Raw genomic sequence first — 18,577 nt, forward strand, 5'->3', positions numbered from 1 at the left:
TTAGAAATTACCCTGACTGTAACCAAATGGCAGGGTAAATACACGGTAAGTCCGCTTTCCATGCTGCTCCTCTTCCCAAACGTTCCCTTTTCATTCTGGGAATGACCATCAATTCTAAATGATGTTAATCAACAACCCACAGCTGACCAATGCTTCCTCTTCCTACAAACCCTATACTTTTCTATAACAAACCAGCATTTGCCAAAGCTTGGTAGCAAGCATTTCAGGTCATTCCCAGAGAGGTGCCCATAAACAAGGTGGAAGTGTCCATGTTGCAAGACAATGCAAACGCTCAGATTTCAAGCATTAATAATGCGTTGACAGAAATTTTTTTTCTATTTATACCTCATGTTAATTCCAACTCTAGCAGTGATTTGTGCAAATCCACCTAAGTCATTATGTCGCTTTTTAAATACCGATCTGTCAAGAAAGATACCTAATCTCACTCCACAGCAGACTTGAACGCCAAGTATCACTCATTTTTCTTAATTTGCTCTAAGTTTCCGAAAAAATTGTTTCTAAAAAAAATTTTTTCACAACCCGCACAAATGCTATTTCCAAGTTTAACTAACCGTGGCTAATACTAAAAAGTGTAAGCGTTAACACAGAAAAATTAGCATGAGACACACACACAGTCCCCAAACACTGAACTAGGGCGCCAGCCTGATGCTTAAATATCTTAACTTGAACTCCAGCGAAACAAGAGAGAATTCTCACTACCCAGGAAGCAGTAAGGCTTTTGTGGACACCTCTCATTTTCAACGAACCCTCTTTTTTAAAAAGTTGAAAATTAATTTCTAACTGCTTGAAAGGGCGCATGACTGGGTCAAAAGACAAACACAAAAAGTGTGGGACGCTCTCAGGCGGGAGCAGCGCGGGTTTAGCCCCGGCCGGAGGGGAAGGAGAGAAATGAGGGATCAGAGACCGCGGGAAAGACGCGGCACCCACCGGCGAGCGGCCCGGGCCAGACCGAGCCCCGTGCCCCGCGCTCTCCGCGTCCCCACACCGGGAGCCGCCCGTACCTGTCCGACCCGCCGGGATGCGCCACGGGGCCCGCGCCTCTCAGGGTGCTGCGTCCGCCGCCCGCTAGCCAGGAAGCCACTGCGGCCTGCGGCTTCCCGCCACCGCCGCCCGCTCCTTCCTCAGGGGACACGGCGAGCTGGCTGAAAGCGTAAAGGAGCGAGCAGAAGCCGCAGGCCAGACACAGCACCACGATGCGCAGGTAGCGCCGCATCGCCCCGGCCGCGTTCTGCCGTCTCCGTCGCCGTTGTTGTCACCACTGCGCCCGCCAGGGCGAACTGGAGCGGAGAGAGCGGCACCGCGCAGCCGCGAGCGCAACAAGTTCCTCCCCCGCCGCCGCCGCCGCCGCCTCGCGCCCGCTCTCTTCCTTCCCTCCCCGCCCACCACCTAGGCGAGCGTAGCCGCGGCGCCCGGACCCGCTGACAACCCGCCCGGAAGCCAGGACGCCGCCTCCGCGGCCGCGCGCCCCTGGGTCAGCGACAGAGACGCGGCCCCGCCCCTCCCGCGGGCCGGGGGGCGGGCCTGCCGGACGCGCCGGCGCACTGGCGGTGCGAGAGACGCAGGGCGGGCACGCCGGGGGCGGTGTGCGTGCGCGGAACGCGGTGCGCGTCGCGACTGCAGGGAGCGCCGGCCGACCTGCGGGTGTCTCGATACCCAGAGGCTCTGGACCGCCGAGAGAGGTGGAGCGAAAACCTCAGGGCTCTGGAGGCAGTTGACCTAAATGCTAATTATGGTTCTTCCACCTGGCAGTTTGTGACATTGGGCAACCTAAATTCTGGGAGCATGTTTCTTCATCCCTAAAATGGAGCTGCTGTCCTCATCATGGGGTGGTTGTAAAGATTAAACTGGCGCACGAAAACCGCCTAACACTTAGAAGGCACTTGACTAGGCCTCTTTCCCCTTCTCTCCCAGGCTCTAAGTTTCTGTGACGGTGTGTGCACGAGCTATTTTCAACCAGATAATCTCATTGTTTCGTTTGTCTGGTATGCGGACCTTGCCTCCCAGTTCCCTTAAGGCAGGGCTCTTTCCTTTGACCTTCCGCACAACTCATTATTTACATGTGCAAAACAATTAGTACTCTCCCCCACATAGCTTCTCCTTTCGTCCCCAGTTCTTCTCCCTCTTCTTCAGCTGTTCCCACTGCGTTCATTCATTGACCATTTAAAAGCATCACTTGTGCCAAACAGCAAGTACCTAGGGGTATAAAGAAACATAACTGGAGCGTACGTGGGACTGCGGTTACTTGTAAATAAACGCAACACAATGATACAGAGTTAAGACCCAGGCCTGTAAGGGTGTGGCAACAATGAGCTTTACCTGCGAGTGTGGTCAAGAGAGACTTCATAGCTAAAGGTGGCGCTAGAATTTTGAGTCAGGTAAGGAAACTAATTCCAGGCTGAAGGATCAATAAACAGGCTCTTGTGCAGGGAACTGTGAGAAGTTTGATACCACCAGCTAAGTGAATGCAAGAGAGGATATGATGAGTGATAAGAGTGTAGAAGTAGAAGGGGTCAGATATTTGAGTGCTTTGTTTAACACAGCAAGGAATTTGAATTTAATCTGCCAGACACTAGTGAACCATTGAAGTGTTTTTAAATAGGGAAGTAATATGATCATATTTGCATTTTAGAGCGCAGATTCTGGCTATAGTGTGGAGGCCGAAACAGAGAGAAGAAATTGGAGGCAGAAAGCAGCTCCAGTGTCAAAAAGTGAGGGAAGGGACGCTTAAAAATACACACACACACACACACACACACATTCATGGGGGAAAATGCAGTTAAACTTCAGAAACAGCATCTTGGGCGTCAAAAAGTTTGGCTATGAAATACAAGGTGGGGAAATGCTGCACAACATAGAAGTAGTCTCCATTTAGATCCTCAGATCCCTACACCGAAATAGTAGTGGTTCTGTGACCATGAGAAAATCACTAAACAAATTTAAGGTTCACTTTCCTTTCTTGCTTGCTTTACCTGATTAAAAAAAGAAAACTAGCATGCTATCTAGATGTGTAAAGAGAATGAGAACATACACTTACGCATTGAATAAGCATTTATTAAACATATTCTACATGCCAGACAAGGGGCTCGGATGCCGAGTATTTAGAAATAAAGGACTGTATTGCTCTCAAAGAGAAGACAGGCAAATAAAAAGCATGAGAATACTAAATTAATCCTTCCACTACACCTTACAGTTCTTAGAAAAATGAAAATAAACTTAAGGAAGTACACAGAATGATAGGAAAAGCATTGATAAGAATGATATAACTTTTGAGAGAAAGCTGAAGGATATGGTACCAAGAAACTAAAGAACTAGTACTCAAAAAACGTTTAATTTAAAAGATGCTAACTATAACTGTTCTCTGTTTCAACAGAGAAGCTAAACATAGTAATAATTAAGAATAACTCCTTGACCCACAGATGGTTAAAATAATGGAATAGCAAAAAGAGAAGCCAAGCAGTTTTCATTTTTGCAACAATTTTATGAAAAGAGCATATCAGGAAGAATAACCACTCATTTATTGATGTCAGGGTGCTGGACCATATCATCCCTTTAGACTCCTTCTAATCCTGTACTCTTCTGTTGAAAAATTACATAAGCCATTCCAAAAATAGAAATGATTTTTCTGTTACTGACACACCATCTTAACTGGCTAATCTTGGAGCTGCATGCATGCTTGGATCCCCTCTATTAACAGGATTTACACATTGCATTTTGATAATCCTAAAATTAAGTTTATGAAAATGATTTAACGTATTTGATGTCACAAAATTTAGGTGTTTCTTTCATTTACTGCATGAAAGTATGTATTCCTAAAACTAGGAAAGAAAGAAAAGAAATAAAGAGAGGGAAAGAGATAAGAAGACTCTTCTTACCCAGTTTCCCAAAAATTGAAGGCTGAAAATAATTAAGAATTCTGTTACTGCGCCGGGCGCGATGGCTCAAGCCTGTAATCCCAGCACTTTGGGAGGCCGAGGCGGGTGGATCACGAGGTCGAGAGATCGAGACCATCCTGGTCAACATGGTGAAACCCCGTCTCTACTAAAAGTGCAAAAAATTAGCTGGGCATGGTGGCACGTGCCTGTAATCCCAACTACTCAGGAGGCTGAGGCAGGAGAATTGCCTGACCCCAGGAGGTGGAGGTTGCGGTGAGCCAAGATCGCACCATTGCACTCCAGCCTGGGCAACAAGAGCGAAACTCCGTCTCAAAAAAAAAAAAAAAAAAAAAAAAAAGAATTCTGTTACTATCACACTTCTATCTGACCCTTGACTAAACTCAGAATTATTCTTGTTCCCTCATACCCCTTTCTATACAGAAATTACATCACTAGGTAATCCTGTTATGTTTGGTTTCTTTTATTTTTATATTTATATATTTTATTTTTAATAAAGTAAAAAAAATTGCTCTCTTTTCTAATTAAGTGCAAGTGTTTCTTGAATTATTTATTTTATTCTGTGCTAGAAAACATAGGCTTTTTTATTTTTTCTTATTAGAAACCAAAAACTACCTCTGGGGCCTAAGGCCAGATCACTGCTCTTTTCTTTTCTTTTTTTTTTTTTTAGACGGAGTTTCACTCTTGTTACCCAGGCTGGAGTGCAATGGCACGATCTTGGCTCACCGCAACCTCCGCCTCCTGGGTTCAAGCAATTCTCCTGCCTCAGCCTCCTGAGTAGCTGGGATTACAGGCACACACCACCATGCCCAGCTAATTTTTTGTATTTTTAGTAGAGACGGGGTTTCACCATGTTGACCAGGATGGTCTCGATCTCTTGACCTCGTGATCCACCCGCCTTGGCCTCCCAAAGTGCTGGGATTACAGGCTTGAGCCACCGCGCCCGGCCCACTGCTCTTTTCTTCTGGGAACTCAGCCTACTTTCTTTTCAAAGATGCATTCAACACTAACAGCTTTCACCACTGTTACTCAACATACTAGTGGAAGTCCTAGCTAGAGCAATCAGACAAGAGAAATAAATAAAGGGCATAGAAATTGGAATGGAAGAAATTGAATTATTCTTGTTTGCAGATAATTATAATCTTATATTTGGAAAAACCTATACACTCCACAAAAAAAAAAAAAAAAAAAAAAACTATTAGAACTGATAAATTCAGTAAAGTTTCAGGATAAAAAATCTACATACAGGCTGGGCACATTGGCTCACACCTGTAATACCAGCACTTTGGGAGGCAAGGCGGGCAGATCACAAGGTCAGGAGTTCGAGACCAGTCTGGCTAACATGGTGAAACCCCATCTCAACTAAAAATACAAAAAATTAGCTGGGTATGGTGGTGGGCACCTGTAATCCCAGCTACTTGGGAGGCTGAGGGAGAATTGCATGAACCCAGGTGGTGGAGGTTGCAGTGAGACAAGATCGTGCCATTGCACTCAAGCCTGGGCAACAGTGCAAGATTCTGCATCAAAATAAATAAATAAATAAATAAATAAATAAATAAATCAACATACAAAACTCCACAGCATTTCTATATACCAAAAGTAAACAATCTGAAAAATAAAAAATAATCCCAAATCCCAATTAAAATAGCCACAAATAAATACCTTAAAATTAAGCAAAAGTGAAGGATCTCTACAACGAAAACTATAAAATATTGATTAAATAAATTTAGAGGACACAAAAAAATGGAAAGAGATTCCCTGTTAATGGATTAGAATCATATTATTAAAATGTCCATACTACCTACCCAAAGCAATAAACAGATTTATTGCAATCCCTACCAGAATACCAATGACATTCTTCACAGAAGTAGAAATAACAAACCTAAAATGTAGATGGAATCACGAAAGACAGAATAGCCAAAGCTATCCTACTAAGCAAAAAGAACAAAACTAGAGGAATCAAATTACCTGACTTCAAATTATACTGCAGAGCTATAGTAATCAAAACAGCATGGTACTAGCATAAAAACAGACACATAGACCAATGAAATAGAACCCAGAAGCCAGACACAGTGGCTTACACTGGTAATCCCAGCACTTTGGGAAGCAAAGGCAGGTGGATCACTTGAGGCCATGAGTTAAAGACCAGTCTGGCCAACATGATGAAACCCTGTCTCTACTACAGATACAAAAATTAGCCTGGCGTGGTGGTTGCACACCTGTAATCCCAGCAACTCAAGAGGCTGAGGAATGAAAATTGCTTTAACTGAGGAGGCAGAGGTTGCAGGAGCCAAGATTATGCCACTGCACTCTAGCCTGGGTGACACAGTGAGAGTCTGTCTCCAAAAAAAAAAAAAAGAATAGGAAAAAATAGAGAACCCAGAAACAAGTCCACACACCTACAATGAACTTATTTTTGACAAAGGTGCCAATAATATACATTGGGAAAAGACAATCTCTTCAATAAATCGTGCTGGGAAAACTGGATATCCGTATGCAGAAGAATGAAACTAGATCCCTATCTCTCATCTTAAACAGAAACCAAATCAAAATGTATTAAAGACTTAACTCTAAGACCTCAAACTATGAAACTACTAAAAGAAAACATTGGGGAAAATCTCCAGGACCTCAGTCTGGGCAAAAATTTCTTGAGTAACACCGCATCAGCACAGGCATCCAAAGCAAAAATGGACAAATGGAATCACATCAAGTTAAAAAGCTTCTGCACAGCAAAGGAAACAGCATGAGGAAACAACCCACAGAATTGGAGAAAATATTTGCAAACTACCCCTCTGACCAGGAATTCATAAACGGAATATATAAAGAGCTCAAACAACTCTATAGGAAAAAAGTCTAACAATCTAGTCAAAATATGAGCCAAATATTGGAGTAGATATTTCTTAAAAGATATACAAATGGCAAACAGGCATATGAAAAGGTGCTCAACATCATTCTCATCAGAGAAATGCAAATCAAAACTACAATGAGATATCATCTCACCCCAGTTAAAATGGCTTATATGGCTTATATCCAAAAAACAGGCAATAACAAATGCTGACAAGGATGTGAAGAAAAGGGAACCCTTATACATTGTTGCTGGGAATGTAAATTAGTACAACCACTATGGAGAACAGTTTGGAGTTTCCTCAAAAAAACTAAAAATTGAACTACCATATGATCCAGCAATCCCACTGCTGGGTATATACCCAAAAGAAAGGAAATCAGTATACTGAAGAGTTACCTGCACTCTGGTGTTTATTACAGCATTGTTTAGAATAGCTAAGATAAAATGTGGGACATACAAACAATGGAATACTATTCAGCCATAAAAAAAATGAGATTCAGGGCTAGGCACAGTGGCTCACGCCTGTAATCCCAGCACTTTGGGAGTCCAAGACGGGTGGATCACGAGGTCAGGAGTTCAAGACCAGCCTGGCTAAGATATTGAAACCCCGTCTCTTAAAAAAATAAATAAATAAATAACAGTCATTTACAACAACATGGATAGAACTGGAGATTATTATGTTAAGTGAAATAAGCCAGGGTCAGAAAGACAAAAATCCCATGTTCTCACTTATTTGTGGGATCTAAAAATCAAAAGAGTTAAACTCATGGAGACAAAAAATAGTAAGATGGTTACTATACGCTGGGAAGGGTAGCCCATCGGGGTGGGGAGGACGGTTAATGAGTACAAAAAAAAAATACAATGAATAAGACCTAGTTGATAAATAATTGTACATTTAAAAATAACTAGAGCCGGGCGTGGTGGCTCAAGCCTGTAATCCCAGCACTTTGGGAGGCCAAGGCGGGTGGATCACGAGGTCGAGATCGAGACCATCCTGGTCAACATGGTGAAACCCCGTCTCTACTAAAAATACAAAAAAGTAGCTGGGCATGGTGGCTCATGCCTGTAATCCCAGCTACTCAGGAGGCTGAGGCAGGAGAACTGCCTGAACCCAGGAGGTGGAGGTTGCGGTGAGCCGAGATCGCGCCATTGCACTTCAGCCTGGGTAACAAGAGTGAAACTCCGTCTCAAAAAAAAATAATAATAAATAAAAATAACTAAAAGAGTGTAATTGGATTGTCAGTAACACAAAGGATAAATGCTTAAGGAGATGGATACTCCAGTCTCTATGATGTGATTAGTATGCATTGCATGCCCATATCAAAACATCTCATGTACCCTGTAAATATATATACCTCCTATTTACCCACAAAAATTAAAAACTAAAATGTGTTCACCATTTATTTCGTGTGCCCTTTAGAAGTCTTCTCCCAAACTAGTTTTACAGTCTTCCAACTCTTCCCATTCTTGCTGACTCCAAAAGTAAACCTAGGACCATTTCATTTTCACCATTATCATGAATTTAAAGAGGATAATGAAAATAATATCCATAAAATCAAAGTTAATAAATCTCGGTTTCCAGTTTAGTTTCTGAATTTTCTTGCTAAAAGATTTATTAGAAAAACGATGATGAGGTGGTAGCTTTCATCCAAACTCCCTTCTTCCAGGTAGGTCAGCTGATTTAAATCTAATCTCAAGACCTACTAAACTGTATATATTATTTCAACTCCTCAGAAATTCCAGTTAGAGAGGTATCTATTTCACTGGGTCCTTGCCCTGAAAAGTTCCCTTATGGGTTTATTCTTACAACTTGAAATAAAGAAGTTAAAAAAAAAAATACTATTCAGCCTGATTTACACAAGATATTTATGGTCATTTATAAGAACAAAAGACAGGCTGGATGCAGTGGCTCAGGCCTATAATCCTAGCACTTTGGGAGGCCGAGATGAGCAGATCACCTGAGGTCAGGAGTTCAAGACCATCCTGACCAACATGGAGAAACCCCGTCTGTACTGAAAATACAAAATTAGCTTGCATGGTGGCACATGTCTGTAATCACAGCTACTCAGGAGGGTGAGGCAGCAGAATGACGTGAACCTCACGGCAGAGGTTGCAGTGAGCCCAGATGGCACCATTGCACTCCAGTCTGGGCAACAAGAGAGAAACTCCATTCTCTAAATAAATACAAACAAACAGATGTGCCATTGCACTCCAGCCTGGGCAACAAGAGAGAAACTCTGTCTCTAAATTTAAAAAAGAACAAAAGAAAAACAAGTAGATAAAAATCAAACTCTGGAAAAATACATAGAAGATCAAGAATAAGAAATTAGATTAGTTAAAATACAAAAAGAGCCACCACTAGGCTCTGTGGCTCACAGCTATAATCTCAGTACTTCAGGAGGCCAATGCAGGCAGATGGCCTGAGCCCCGGAGTTAAGAAACCAGCATGGGCAATGTTGTGAAACCCAATATTTATAAAAAATACAAAAAGAAGAAGAAAAAGTGATATTTCACAATTTTTTGTCATGATGTGAAACTTGAATCTATTATTTTCCTTTGACCAAAAAAAAAAAAAAAAAAAAAAAAGACTAAAAAGACTACAGATAGGCAGACAATCAAGCTAACACAATTATTAAAACTGAACACTTTTTTTTTTTTTTTTTTTTTTGAGACAGTCTCGCTCTGTCACCCAGGCTGGAGTGCAGGGGTGGGATCTCTGCTCACTGCCATCTCCACCTCCTGGATTCAAGCAATTCTCCTGCCTCAGTCTCCCAAGTAGCTGAGTAACAGACCCCTGTCACCACTCCTGGCTAATTTTTTGTATTTTTTTTTAGCAGAGATGGGGTTTAACCATATTGGCCAGGCTGGTCTCGAACTCCCAACCTCAGGTTATCCACCCACCTCAACCTCCCAAAGTGCTGGGATTACAAGCATGAGCCACTGCGCCCAGCCTGAACCCAATTTTAATAGCAGATTTTTACAACCACAGCACAAATTTCGGGCAATCAATACTCTGCTTTGTCCATAAGGAAAAGGCAAATTAAAGCTCTTTCTGAAATAAATCTAAATAACATTTCTTTTGGACAGAGTGATGTAATATGCTTCTTCGTCTACAAAAAGGAAATAGCAGACTTCAGCTGTTTCGTGATTTTAAAAAAATTAGTGCAGGAAAATAAATTATCTCACTTTACATGACTTAAAGTCTTAAAAATTCAAGCTGGAGTAAATAAAACAGTAGTTGGCTAACACTACTGGCAACACCCAACATTATCAGCTTCAAACATCAGAATGAGGTCCTAACATTTTCATTGTGGACTTGCGGTAGATAATAAGCCTAGGTGAATTTTCTAAAGACAAAAGGGTGGTGAGCACTCTCTCTTCTCTGTATCTCATATACATATTACTGTAGTTATGGCATTATAATTACAGACTCTAAGATGTGCATTCCACACCTTTGTCCTGTTTGTAACCAATCCCTAGTATAATATTTAGCAGAAAAATACATACTCAATAAGTATTCACTGAATTAAATAATACTGATGTAAATAAAACCAGTCAACAAAGTAATGCATTACAACAGTGAAATAGCTATCACAGTAACTCCCACCGACAGGGGAGACTAAGAATGGGAAACATGTTCCAGAGCACTGAAGCCTTCCAGATCACTACTTTTTTCCATTTAAGTATTTAGTCTTATAATGCTTCAGAATTAGACCATTCTGTAAGGACAGGAATATCTGCACTGGCTAAGCACAAAGCCTAATTCAGTTGACCCTTAAACAGTGTGGGGGTTAGGGACGCCAACCCTCAAGCAGTCAAAAACTCACTTTTGACTCCCCCAGAATTTAACTACTAATAGCCTACTTTGACCAGAAGCCTCACTGATAACATAAGCAGTCAATTAAAACATATTTTATGTATGTATTATATACTGTATTCTTCAATAAAGCTAGAGAAATTAAGAAAATCATTAGGAAGGAAAACTGTATTTACAATTCATTAAATGGAAGTTGATCAACATAAAGGTCTTCATCCTCAGAGTCTTCATGTTGAGTAGGCAGAGGAAAAAGATGAATGGTTGGTTTTGCTGTCTTAGAGGTGGCAGAGTTGGAAGAAAATCCATGTGTTAAGTGCACTCATGCAGTTAAAACCCATGTTGTTCAAGGTCAACTGCACTTTACATACTTAACATTTAAATTATCCAGGCTGGTAGGGATGTGCATTCAGGAAAGTAGTTAATAATTTTCTTTTGTTCTTATAAATGATCACAACTATGTAGTGCAAATCAGGCCAAATAGTATTAAAAAAAAAAAACAACTTCCTTTATTTCAAGTTGTAAAAATAAGCCCCTATGGGAACTTTTTGGGGCATCACCCTCAATAGCCAGGGAGAGCATTCTTTTCCTTCTGCTTTTGAAAGATGATCAGTAACAACATATACTCTGTAACCTTGTCTTTCTTCTGATCAACAATTTTTGTCATTGGTTAACTGTTCTGAACTTCTTCAGTTGTTCTGCATTCTTTGTTCCACACAACTGAAGGTGCCTGGGGATATACAGGAGAGGGTGAGTGCTAAGAAGTGAAAGCAATATTTTACTATTTCTTTCCTTATATACACACTCACTTTTCTGTTTTCACTTAATTTTCAAAGTACAGTGCCAAATTTCTACCAATGACTTAACTAGCTCAGTTCCTACATCAAGTCCTTAAAAGATTCTGGAAAAGAGGTAAGTTGCAGAGCAAAAAAGTATCTCAGTCCATTTTTGTTGCTGTAACAGAATACCTGAGACTGGGCAATTTATAAAGAGAAGAGGTTTATTTTGGCTCATGATTCCAAAGACTGAGAAGTCCAAGATCAGGCAGCCCATCTGTGAGGGCCTCATGCTGCTTCAACTCATGGTAGAAAGCAGATGGTGAACTGAGGAGCGCAAAGAGAACAAAACACAAGAAGCATCCTCACTTTATAACAACCCATTCTTGTGAGAATTCATCCATTCCTGCAAAAGTGAATCCATTCCAGAACTGAGTCTCATAAGAAAGCCCTTAATCCATCTTAATGACCTCACGACCTCTTAAAAGCACCACCTCCCAACACAAGCAAACTGGGGAATCAGGCCTCAGCATGAGTTTTAGTGAGGCCAAACCACATCCAAACCACAGCAGGAAGTTTTAAAAATAGGGTGGGGGAAACCTAAGTGGAAATAAAAACTTCTAGACCATTTACCATTAATGCATATAATACGCAGAAGCTACATTCTTTTAGGCTATAAGGATCTTTATCTAAAAGTATCAACTTAGAAAAGCTGAAGTTTCTCTTCCTTTTTAAATGTTTTCACTTTGTCTATTATTCACTATCAGTTTAGGAAAGCATTTAATAAAAATAAAACCTTTAACTATTTCTATGGTATAATACAAAAGGTTTTAAGAATATTCTTCTGTGTCTCAAAGTATACATATTCATATTCACTTTTTAAATATACATATATATATTTAATTTTTTTTATAGAGATGAGGTTTCACCATGTTGCCCAGGCTGGCCCTGAGCTCAAAATACCTGCCCCCTTCAGCCCAAAGTGCTGGGATTACTGGCATGAGCCATCGCACCCAGCCTATCTTCATTCTTACTTATAGCAAAGTAAATGCTGGAAAACATCCACGTTCTTTTTGTATGGAATTTGGCTAAAAGAACCCACTGCTCAAACCACATTGTAAGTTCATGAAAAACAGCAAAACATGTACCCTAAAACTACCTTCTGAATCTTTCTGCATATTTTAACATCAGTTCTATTTATGGAATTTGGGTCTGTTTTCCTGGTGTGGAAGTGTGTTTGAGGTAGGATAAAAGAAAGGCAGAGATAATTGTGATTAATAAAAGTAAAACAAAATTTCAAACTAGTCAACTTAATTCATTTCTCCAGTCTCATAGTGCACACCCATCAGTTTCTTTAATTAGGAAAAGATGGTCGTTCTGGGTCCAGAGAAAACATCTGATATTACACTGAAAATTTAGTGAAATCTATAGAACACTTTTACTTTAGGTCATCCAAGAGGGCATGAAAATAATTTTTGTTACAAAAAATATTTTTGTATTTTTGTGATGGGATTTTACCTATAACAGTAAGAAAAGCTCACATTTACTGAGTGGCCAATATGTGTCAGCTAATTGTTAAGAATTTTACATGGATTGACTTAATCCTCCAATAACCCTATAAAGTAGATATGATTACCATTAGCCTTGTTTTATAGATGGAAAGTAAGCTTGGGTAATTTAAGCTCACTTCCATTCTACAACAGGGATTGAAACACCAGGCGTCAGTTAGCATGCTTAATCCCCATGCTATACTGTCTTCCCACCTATGTAAAAAGATGAGTAGACTCCATTTAGGTAAAATCCCATCTCCTGTCAGATTTTTCTCTCTTGCAGCGCATTTAAAATACATCCAGAAAGTATTGGATCATAAGATGTAATGCCTTTAAAGCATAGTTTTGACTTAAATATTTTCCCTATTACATTTTTAAATTTTTACTATCTCTCAAAATGAATATATAAAACATTTGAAACATGTTAAAAACAGAGTAAGACAAAAAAATTCATGTTTTAAAGGAACATAACTGGTTAGTTGGTATTCCATTGAAAGTATCTTATAATAAACACAAATTTTAATTTTTCATTTAACAACACTAAAGAATGAGGTATATAAATGTTTTAATCACAGACTTTTACTGTATGCAATTAACTGTATTTCACAACTAGCATCTTACAAAAAAGACAGTACCACTATGCCTGTAAAAAATACTGTAATTAAACAGGAAATTACATTACCACACAAAACCACCAAATATCACAACTGTTAGGGTCTACAGTTTTATTTTTTTTTTTCAAATGTTACCATGATGTCTTATGTGATATTGTGTATCCACATTCTATCTTTAAGTTCATTTACAATTCAGACATCTCCTATAGGTGGATATATATTAAGCAAATGGTTAAGAGGAAGCAGGAGACCCCAGGAGAATTTTAAGAAGTACTGTGTGGTTTCTAGGCTGAAATTTTAAATACAACATAAAACACTTTAATAGTTGTAAACAAAAATGCAAAATCTGTGTCATAAAAATATTTTATTGGTAATTTTACATAGTATAAGTGAGGCTGTACTTTTTTCCTTTCTGGACACTGAGTAAGTGTGTAAACTGGCAGTTGAGTCTGAAAATAGGGTACTACGATTTATGTAAGAATTGTTATATTTAATAAGAGGCCAATTTAACTGATTTAAAATTAGTTATTTCCCATTTCTGTGCAACAATTCCCGTATTAATTAGATTCATACTTCTATAGCCCTGGATAAGTTTGGGACAAGGAAACAGTGATAAAACTATCATTAAGTTAAAGCTTTTCTAAAATTACAGCTTGTAAAATATGGCAAGTTTCTTTTCTCTTGTTTTTGCCAAGTGCTTATAATTATTTGAATTTTAATGTTTTATATGCTATAAAAAAATACCAGTGTTCAATGACAATAGCACTAAACCTGAATTATAAAGCTAAATAATCAATATTTTACTGTTTACTAGTCTGCTAGTAAACATTACAATAAATGAATGTTTTGAAAAATAAGGAAACAAAAAAAAAACTCAAAAAATTGATAAAACCAGAAACATAATTCAGGAACAGTAATTAGTAAAACGTGTCAAAAAGATTGGCAAAGGTTCATACAAATTCTTTATTTCATAACAATTTTCCTATTTAACCACACCAAGTACCAGCAGGTGTATTTAAGAGGCTAACCATTAAGAAAAACCTGTTGCAGCAATAGTTGATTAAGTTGATCTTTGACTTGTATACATATAACTATCTGTTTCACAATTCTCAAATAATACATATTTAGGCAGCTTGCACTATGTTATAAAAAATTTAAATTCATTACATGCCAATAGTAGAGAATTCAAGAATTATGTGTTAGAATTCACTAAACTAAAAGTGAAAATACACTTACCAATAACACTGCAAAATGAATAATTCAACCACATTTTCATGGCACTTAATTGCAGATAACAAAATATTAAGTCTGGAAATGTTTGGGTAGGCATAGTTGCAATAAAATCTACAAATTTTAACAAATTTTTATTTTATGTAAAACTCAAATTATGGATTGTTCATGAACGTGTTTGTCATGAAAATGTGGTACCTCTTGGCATAATCTGTATTTGCACGGTAGGACAGAAGTAACTAAGAAATTGGAGAAAATAAACTTTAATGAGATTCTCCATTCAATGATGAGGCTTCTCCTCTAGGTGAAGATGACCTGGACATTCCCCTCTCTGTGTTATCAGAACTAGAGCCGCTCTGACTGTGTTGATCTGCAGAAGCAGCACTAGATGCAGGCGGTGACTTTGTTTTCTCCTTAAAGTCTGTAATAATGACTGTCAGATCTCCAACGGTCACTTCCAAATGCTGAGCACTACTCCGATCCACATTTTTCAATCTTGGCCTAAACATAAAAAAATGAAAATTTAAACTAGCTTTTCTTCTACCAAATTTCTGAACATATAATAAATAATAAAAGTAGGTAAAAGTCATAAAATGAATACATATAGTTAAAGCAGTTTATGTGTAACCAGCCACAAAAACATCATAAAATGTTTCAACTCATTAACATTAATTAGACCAATCATTCATGAACATTCTTCAATGTGACCAAAAACTATGACAGCCTAGAAGAAGTAACTTAATTGTGCTTCTTTAGCTGTATCATAATTTTGCAGGCAGCTTATTCATTTTATTAAAATTGATATTTCAGACAACAATCAAATAGTTGCATCATGGAGGAAGGTGATAAAAGCTAAGGTTGAGCTACATGCAAGGAAGGCTGTTACTCCACTGACACACACTAACAAGGGTATCATGATCGTTCTAACTAAACTACGTACTAGATGTACCCATATAAACCATTTTGAAATGCATGACCCATGCAAGTATCTGTTTGGTACTTTGAAAACCACTCCTGGCTTCAAATAGTTCTGAAGGGAAAAACAAAACAAAACAAGACACCCAGACACAAATGTCTTCCAATCTAGTAAAAAGAAAAAAGCAGCAATACGTTTAAGCTTGTATTTGTGGCTTCTGTGTTTAATTTCCAACCTATCAATCAAACTCAGACAAACATTTCCTGATACTATGAGATCAAATATTTTACTCCTACTTTGTGTATTTGTATATCAAGTATTAAAAAAATTAAATGATTTTATTATTTCAAAAATGTCATAAAATATTTTTCAAATTTACCTGGTTTTCTTATGGCTATTCTTTTTGCTAGTTGTTTCCTTTTCACTTTTTTCTTTTTCTACTTTATCTTTTTTCTCTTTCTTTGACTGTGTAGGAGGCACAAACTGCTGTGTAACCTGCTGTGCAACCAACTGGGAGACAGGTCGAGGTTTCCTGTGTGCATGTTAAAAAGAAAGGTGTTTTAAATTATAACTTATAACATTCGTTCTTTATGAGAGAAGAGCTCACATTATGAGAACAAATAACAAAATAACTTTCAAGTATAAAAATTCCTCATATGTAAGGCAATCAAATATACAATTTTAAAGATACATATTATTGTTTTTCCTGTTCAAAAAGAAACCAGAACCAACTATAATAGTTAAAATTTATAGTCTAATATGTGGTCAAACATTAGAAAACCGTTGCATAAATCAACATAAGAAATTATTTAAAATATGTATCAAACTAAATGGAATGTACCCATATATAAACATGAATTCTAAAAGTTAAACTTTGGCCGGGCGCAGTGGCTCAAGCCTGTAATCCCAGCACTTTGGGAGGCCGAGGTGGGTGGATCACGAGGTCGAGAGATCGAGACCATCCTGGTCAACAAGGTGAAACCCCGTCTCTATTAAAAATACAAAAAGTTAGCTGGGCATGGTGGTGCGTGCCTGTAATCCCAGCTACTTAGGAGGCTGAGGCAGGAGAATTGCCTGAGCCCAGGAGGCGGAGGTTGCGGTGAGCCGAGATCGCGCCATTGCACTCCAGCCTGGGTAACGAGAGCGAAACTCCGTCTCAAAAAAAATAAAAATAAAAATAAAAATAAATAAATAAATAAATAAAATAAAATAAAAGTTAAACTTCAAAGTTTACAATGAAATAATAATTTATGTGCTCGCTTCGGCAGCACATATACTAAAATTGGAACGATACAGAGATTAGCATGGCCCCTGTGCAAGGATGACACGCAAATTCGTGTAGTGTTCCATAAAAAATAAAAAATAAAAGAAATAATAATTTATCCCTCCTCCTCCAGAGAAGGAAATACCTAACCATTTGTGACAATGACTATCTATTCTCTAAAACTTTTCATTTATATTACCAAAAATTTTATCAAATTTTATTATAAAATATATATTATCAAAATTTTTGATATTTGTTATCAAAATTTCTCACTCTTTATTGCTTAAATCCTTTAAGTTTCTAATGTCTCCAGCCACAATCTCACTATGTTCTTTTGACCTTGGAGATCTACCCAGTCCTTTCAGATTCATCTACTTGCTAACTTACTCACTTAGAAAATATTTATTGAAAACCTACTGCAGGAACTGTTCAGGGATCTCTGAAATGTTGCCTGGCTTCAACATCTGAAGCTGGTACAAGCTTTTACCTTTCCAGCTTTACCACAGAACTTCCACAACTGAGGTTAAGATTAAAAATAAACAGAATACAGCAAGGAAAGAGGCAGAGAGAAGGAGAGGAAAAGTAAGGGAGAGTAAGATAAAAATAACATTTTAACAGATGCTCTACAAATAATGTTAACTTTATTGCCTGAAAAATCCTGACCCTTTTTTGGTTAGCAGAATTTTTTAAATCTTTTTTTTTCTTCCCTGTTCCTCTATGGCAAGACAACATAAAAAATAATGAGAAAATACTGTACAATCTAAGATTCAAAGCTGCAAGGCTGGGAGAAAATAGGAAACAGTATGTAAAACAGATTTCAGGAGATGGATAATGAATTCTGTTCAGGGCCTACAGGGCCTAGAAAGTATGAAGTAATGAAAGGATATCCAGGACAGCTGTCCAACATACAACTTAGAAAACAGGATTGCCGATATGAGTCTGAGACGTAGACTGAGAGTTGCACAAACACAAGTGATACTGAAAGTATGGTAATTAATGGCTGAGATTAAAAAAGAAAAGGGTTAAGTTGGTGGTTTTCAAATTCAGGGTACATCAGAATCACCTAGAAGGCTTGTTTAGCTTGCTTAGCCCTACCCCCGGAATTTCTGATTCAATAGGCCTTGAAGTAGAGCCCAAGAAATTGTACTTGTAACTAAGTTTCCAAGTTATGCTGATGTCTCTGGGGACCACACTTTAAAAAGCAGCATGAAGTACAATACATCTGGTGAATACTGGTACTACTGCAGGATCAAGTCTGAGATAGCAGAGTGGCAGAGAGAGAAGGAAAAAAAACCAAGGTGGACAGATAAGAAAGGGTCCCAAGATTAGAAGCTAAGCAGTCTGATTTTATCCTTAAGTGATGAGAAATCACTGAAGAAATTCCAAATTTAATTTTAAAAAGATTACTGGCATCAGTCTGAAATAGAAAGGTACTACACTATACTGGAAGTAAAAATGTGAGACTAGTGGTATAATAAGTGATCATGTAATCTCTGTACCTAGTACTGTTATTTTTTAAGCATCAACAACTTTTCTATAATGGTTCCTTTTGGCCTTTAGAAAAATATTTTTTTTTGTTCTTGAGTAGTTATATCTCTTTCTCTTTTTTTCCCTAGGCTTTCCTAAATGTGTACTACGTAACTATACCATTTTTTTA

At 38.3% G+C, this 18,577-nt stretch overlaps 2 protein-coding genes and 1 non-coding gene across 11 annotated transcripts in view; 1 reads left to right on the forward strand and 2 right to left on the reverse strand.

The window, feature by feature from the left end:
• The window catches only part of GXYLT1 (glucoside xylosyltransferase 1), a 64,711-nt gene extending 63,275 nt beyond the window's left edge, over positions 1-1,436 (reverse strand). For 5 of the 8 annotated variants that reach the window (XR_012518539.1, XR_012518541.1, XR_012518540.1 and 2 more), the window contains exon 1: positions 1,023-1,409. Coding sequence is in view for 4 of the 8 variants with exons in the window: in XM_003926658.4 (XP_003926707.1) it covers positions 1,023-1,234 (212 nt within the window). In the remaining 4 variants the exon portion in view is untranslated. Of the gene's footprint in view, positions 1-1,022 lie in introns of all 8 variants that reach the window. The other 3 variants (XM_003926659.4, XM_074403089.1, XM_074403090.1) reach the window with 3 other exon arrangements.
• An 11,242-nt stretch (positions 1,437-12,678) lies between these two features.
• YAF2 (YY1 associated factor 2) overlaps positions 12,679-18,577 on the reverse strand; it is a 96,130-nt gene continuing 90,231 nt past the window's right edge. For both annotated transcript variants that reach the window (XM_039472460.2, XM_039472459.2), the window contains 2 exons: positions 16,036-16,188; positions 12,679-15,241 (listed from right to left, as the gene is read on the reverse strand). In XM_039472460.2, coding sequence (XP_039328394.1) covers positions 15,004-15,241; positions 16,036-16,188 — 391 coding nt within the window. In that variant the 3' untranslated portion in view covers positions 12,679-15,003. The remainder of the gene's footprint in view (positions 15,242-16,035; positions 16,189-18,577) is intronic.
• On the forward strand, positions 16,909-17,012 carry LOC120365136 (U6 spliceosomal RNA). The gene has a single exon (XR_005580155.1). It is a non-coding gene; the product is annotated as a U6 spliceosomal RNA (small nuclear RNA).

This window comes from Saimiri boliviensis, chromosome 7, assembly GCF_048565385.1.
Source record: "Saimiri boliviensis isolate mSaiBol1 chromosome 7, mSaiBol1.pri, whole genome shotgun sequence".
NCBI classification, from domain to species: Eukaryota; Metazoa; Chordata; class Mammalia; order Primates; family Cebidae; genus Saimiri; species Saimiri boliviensis.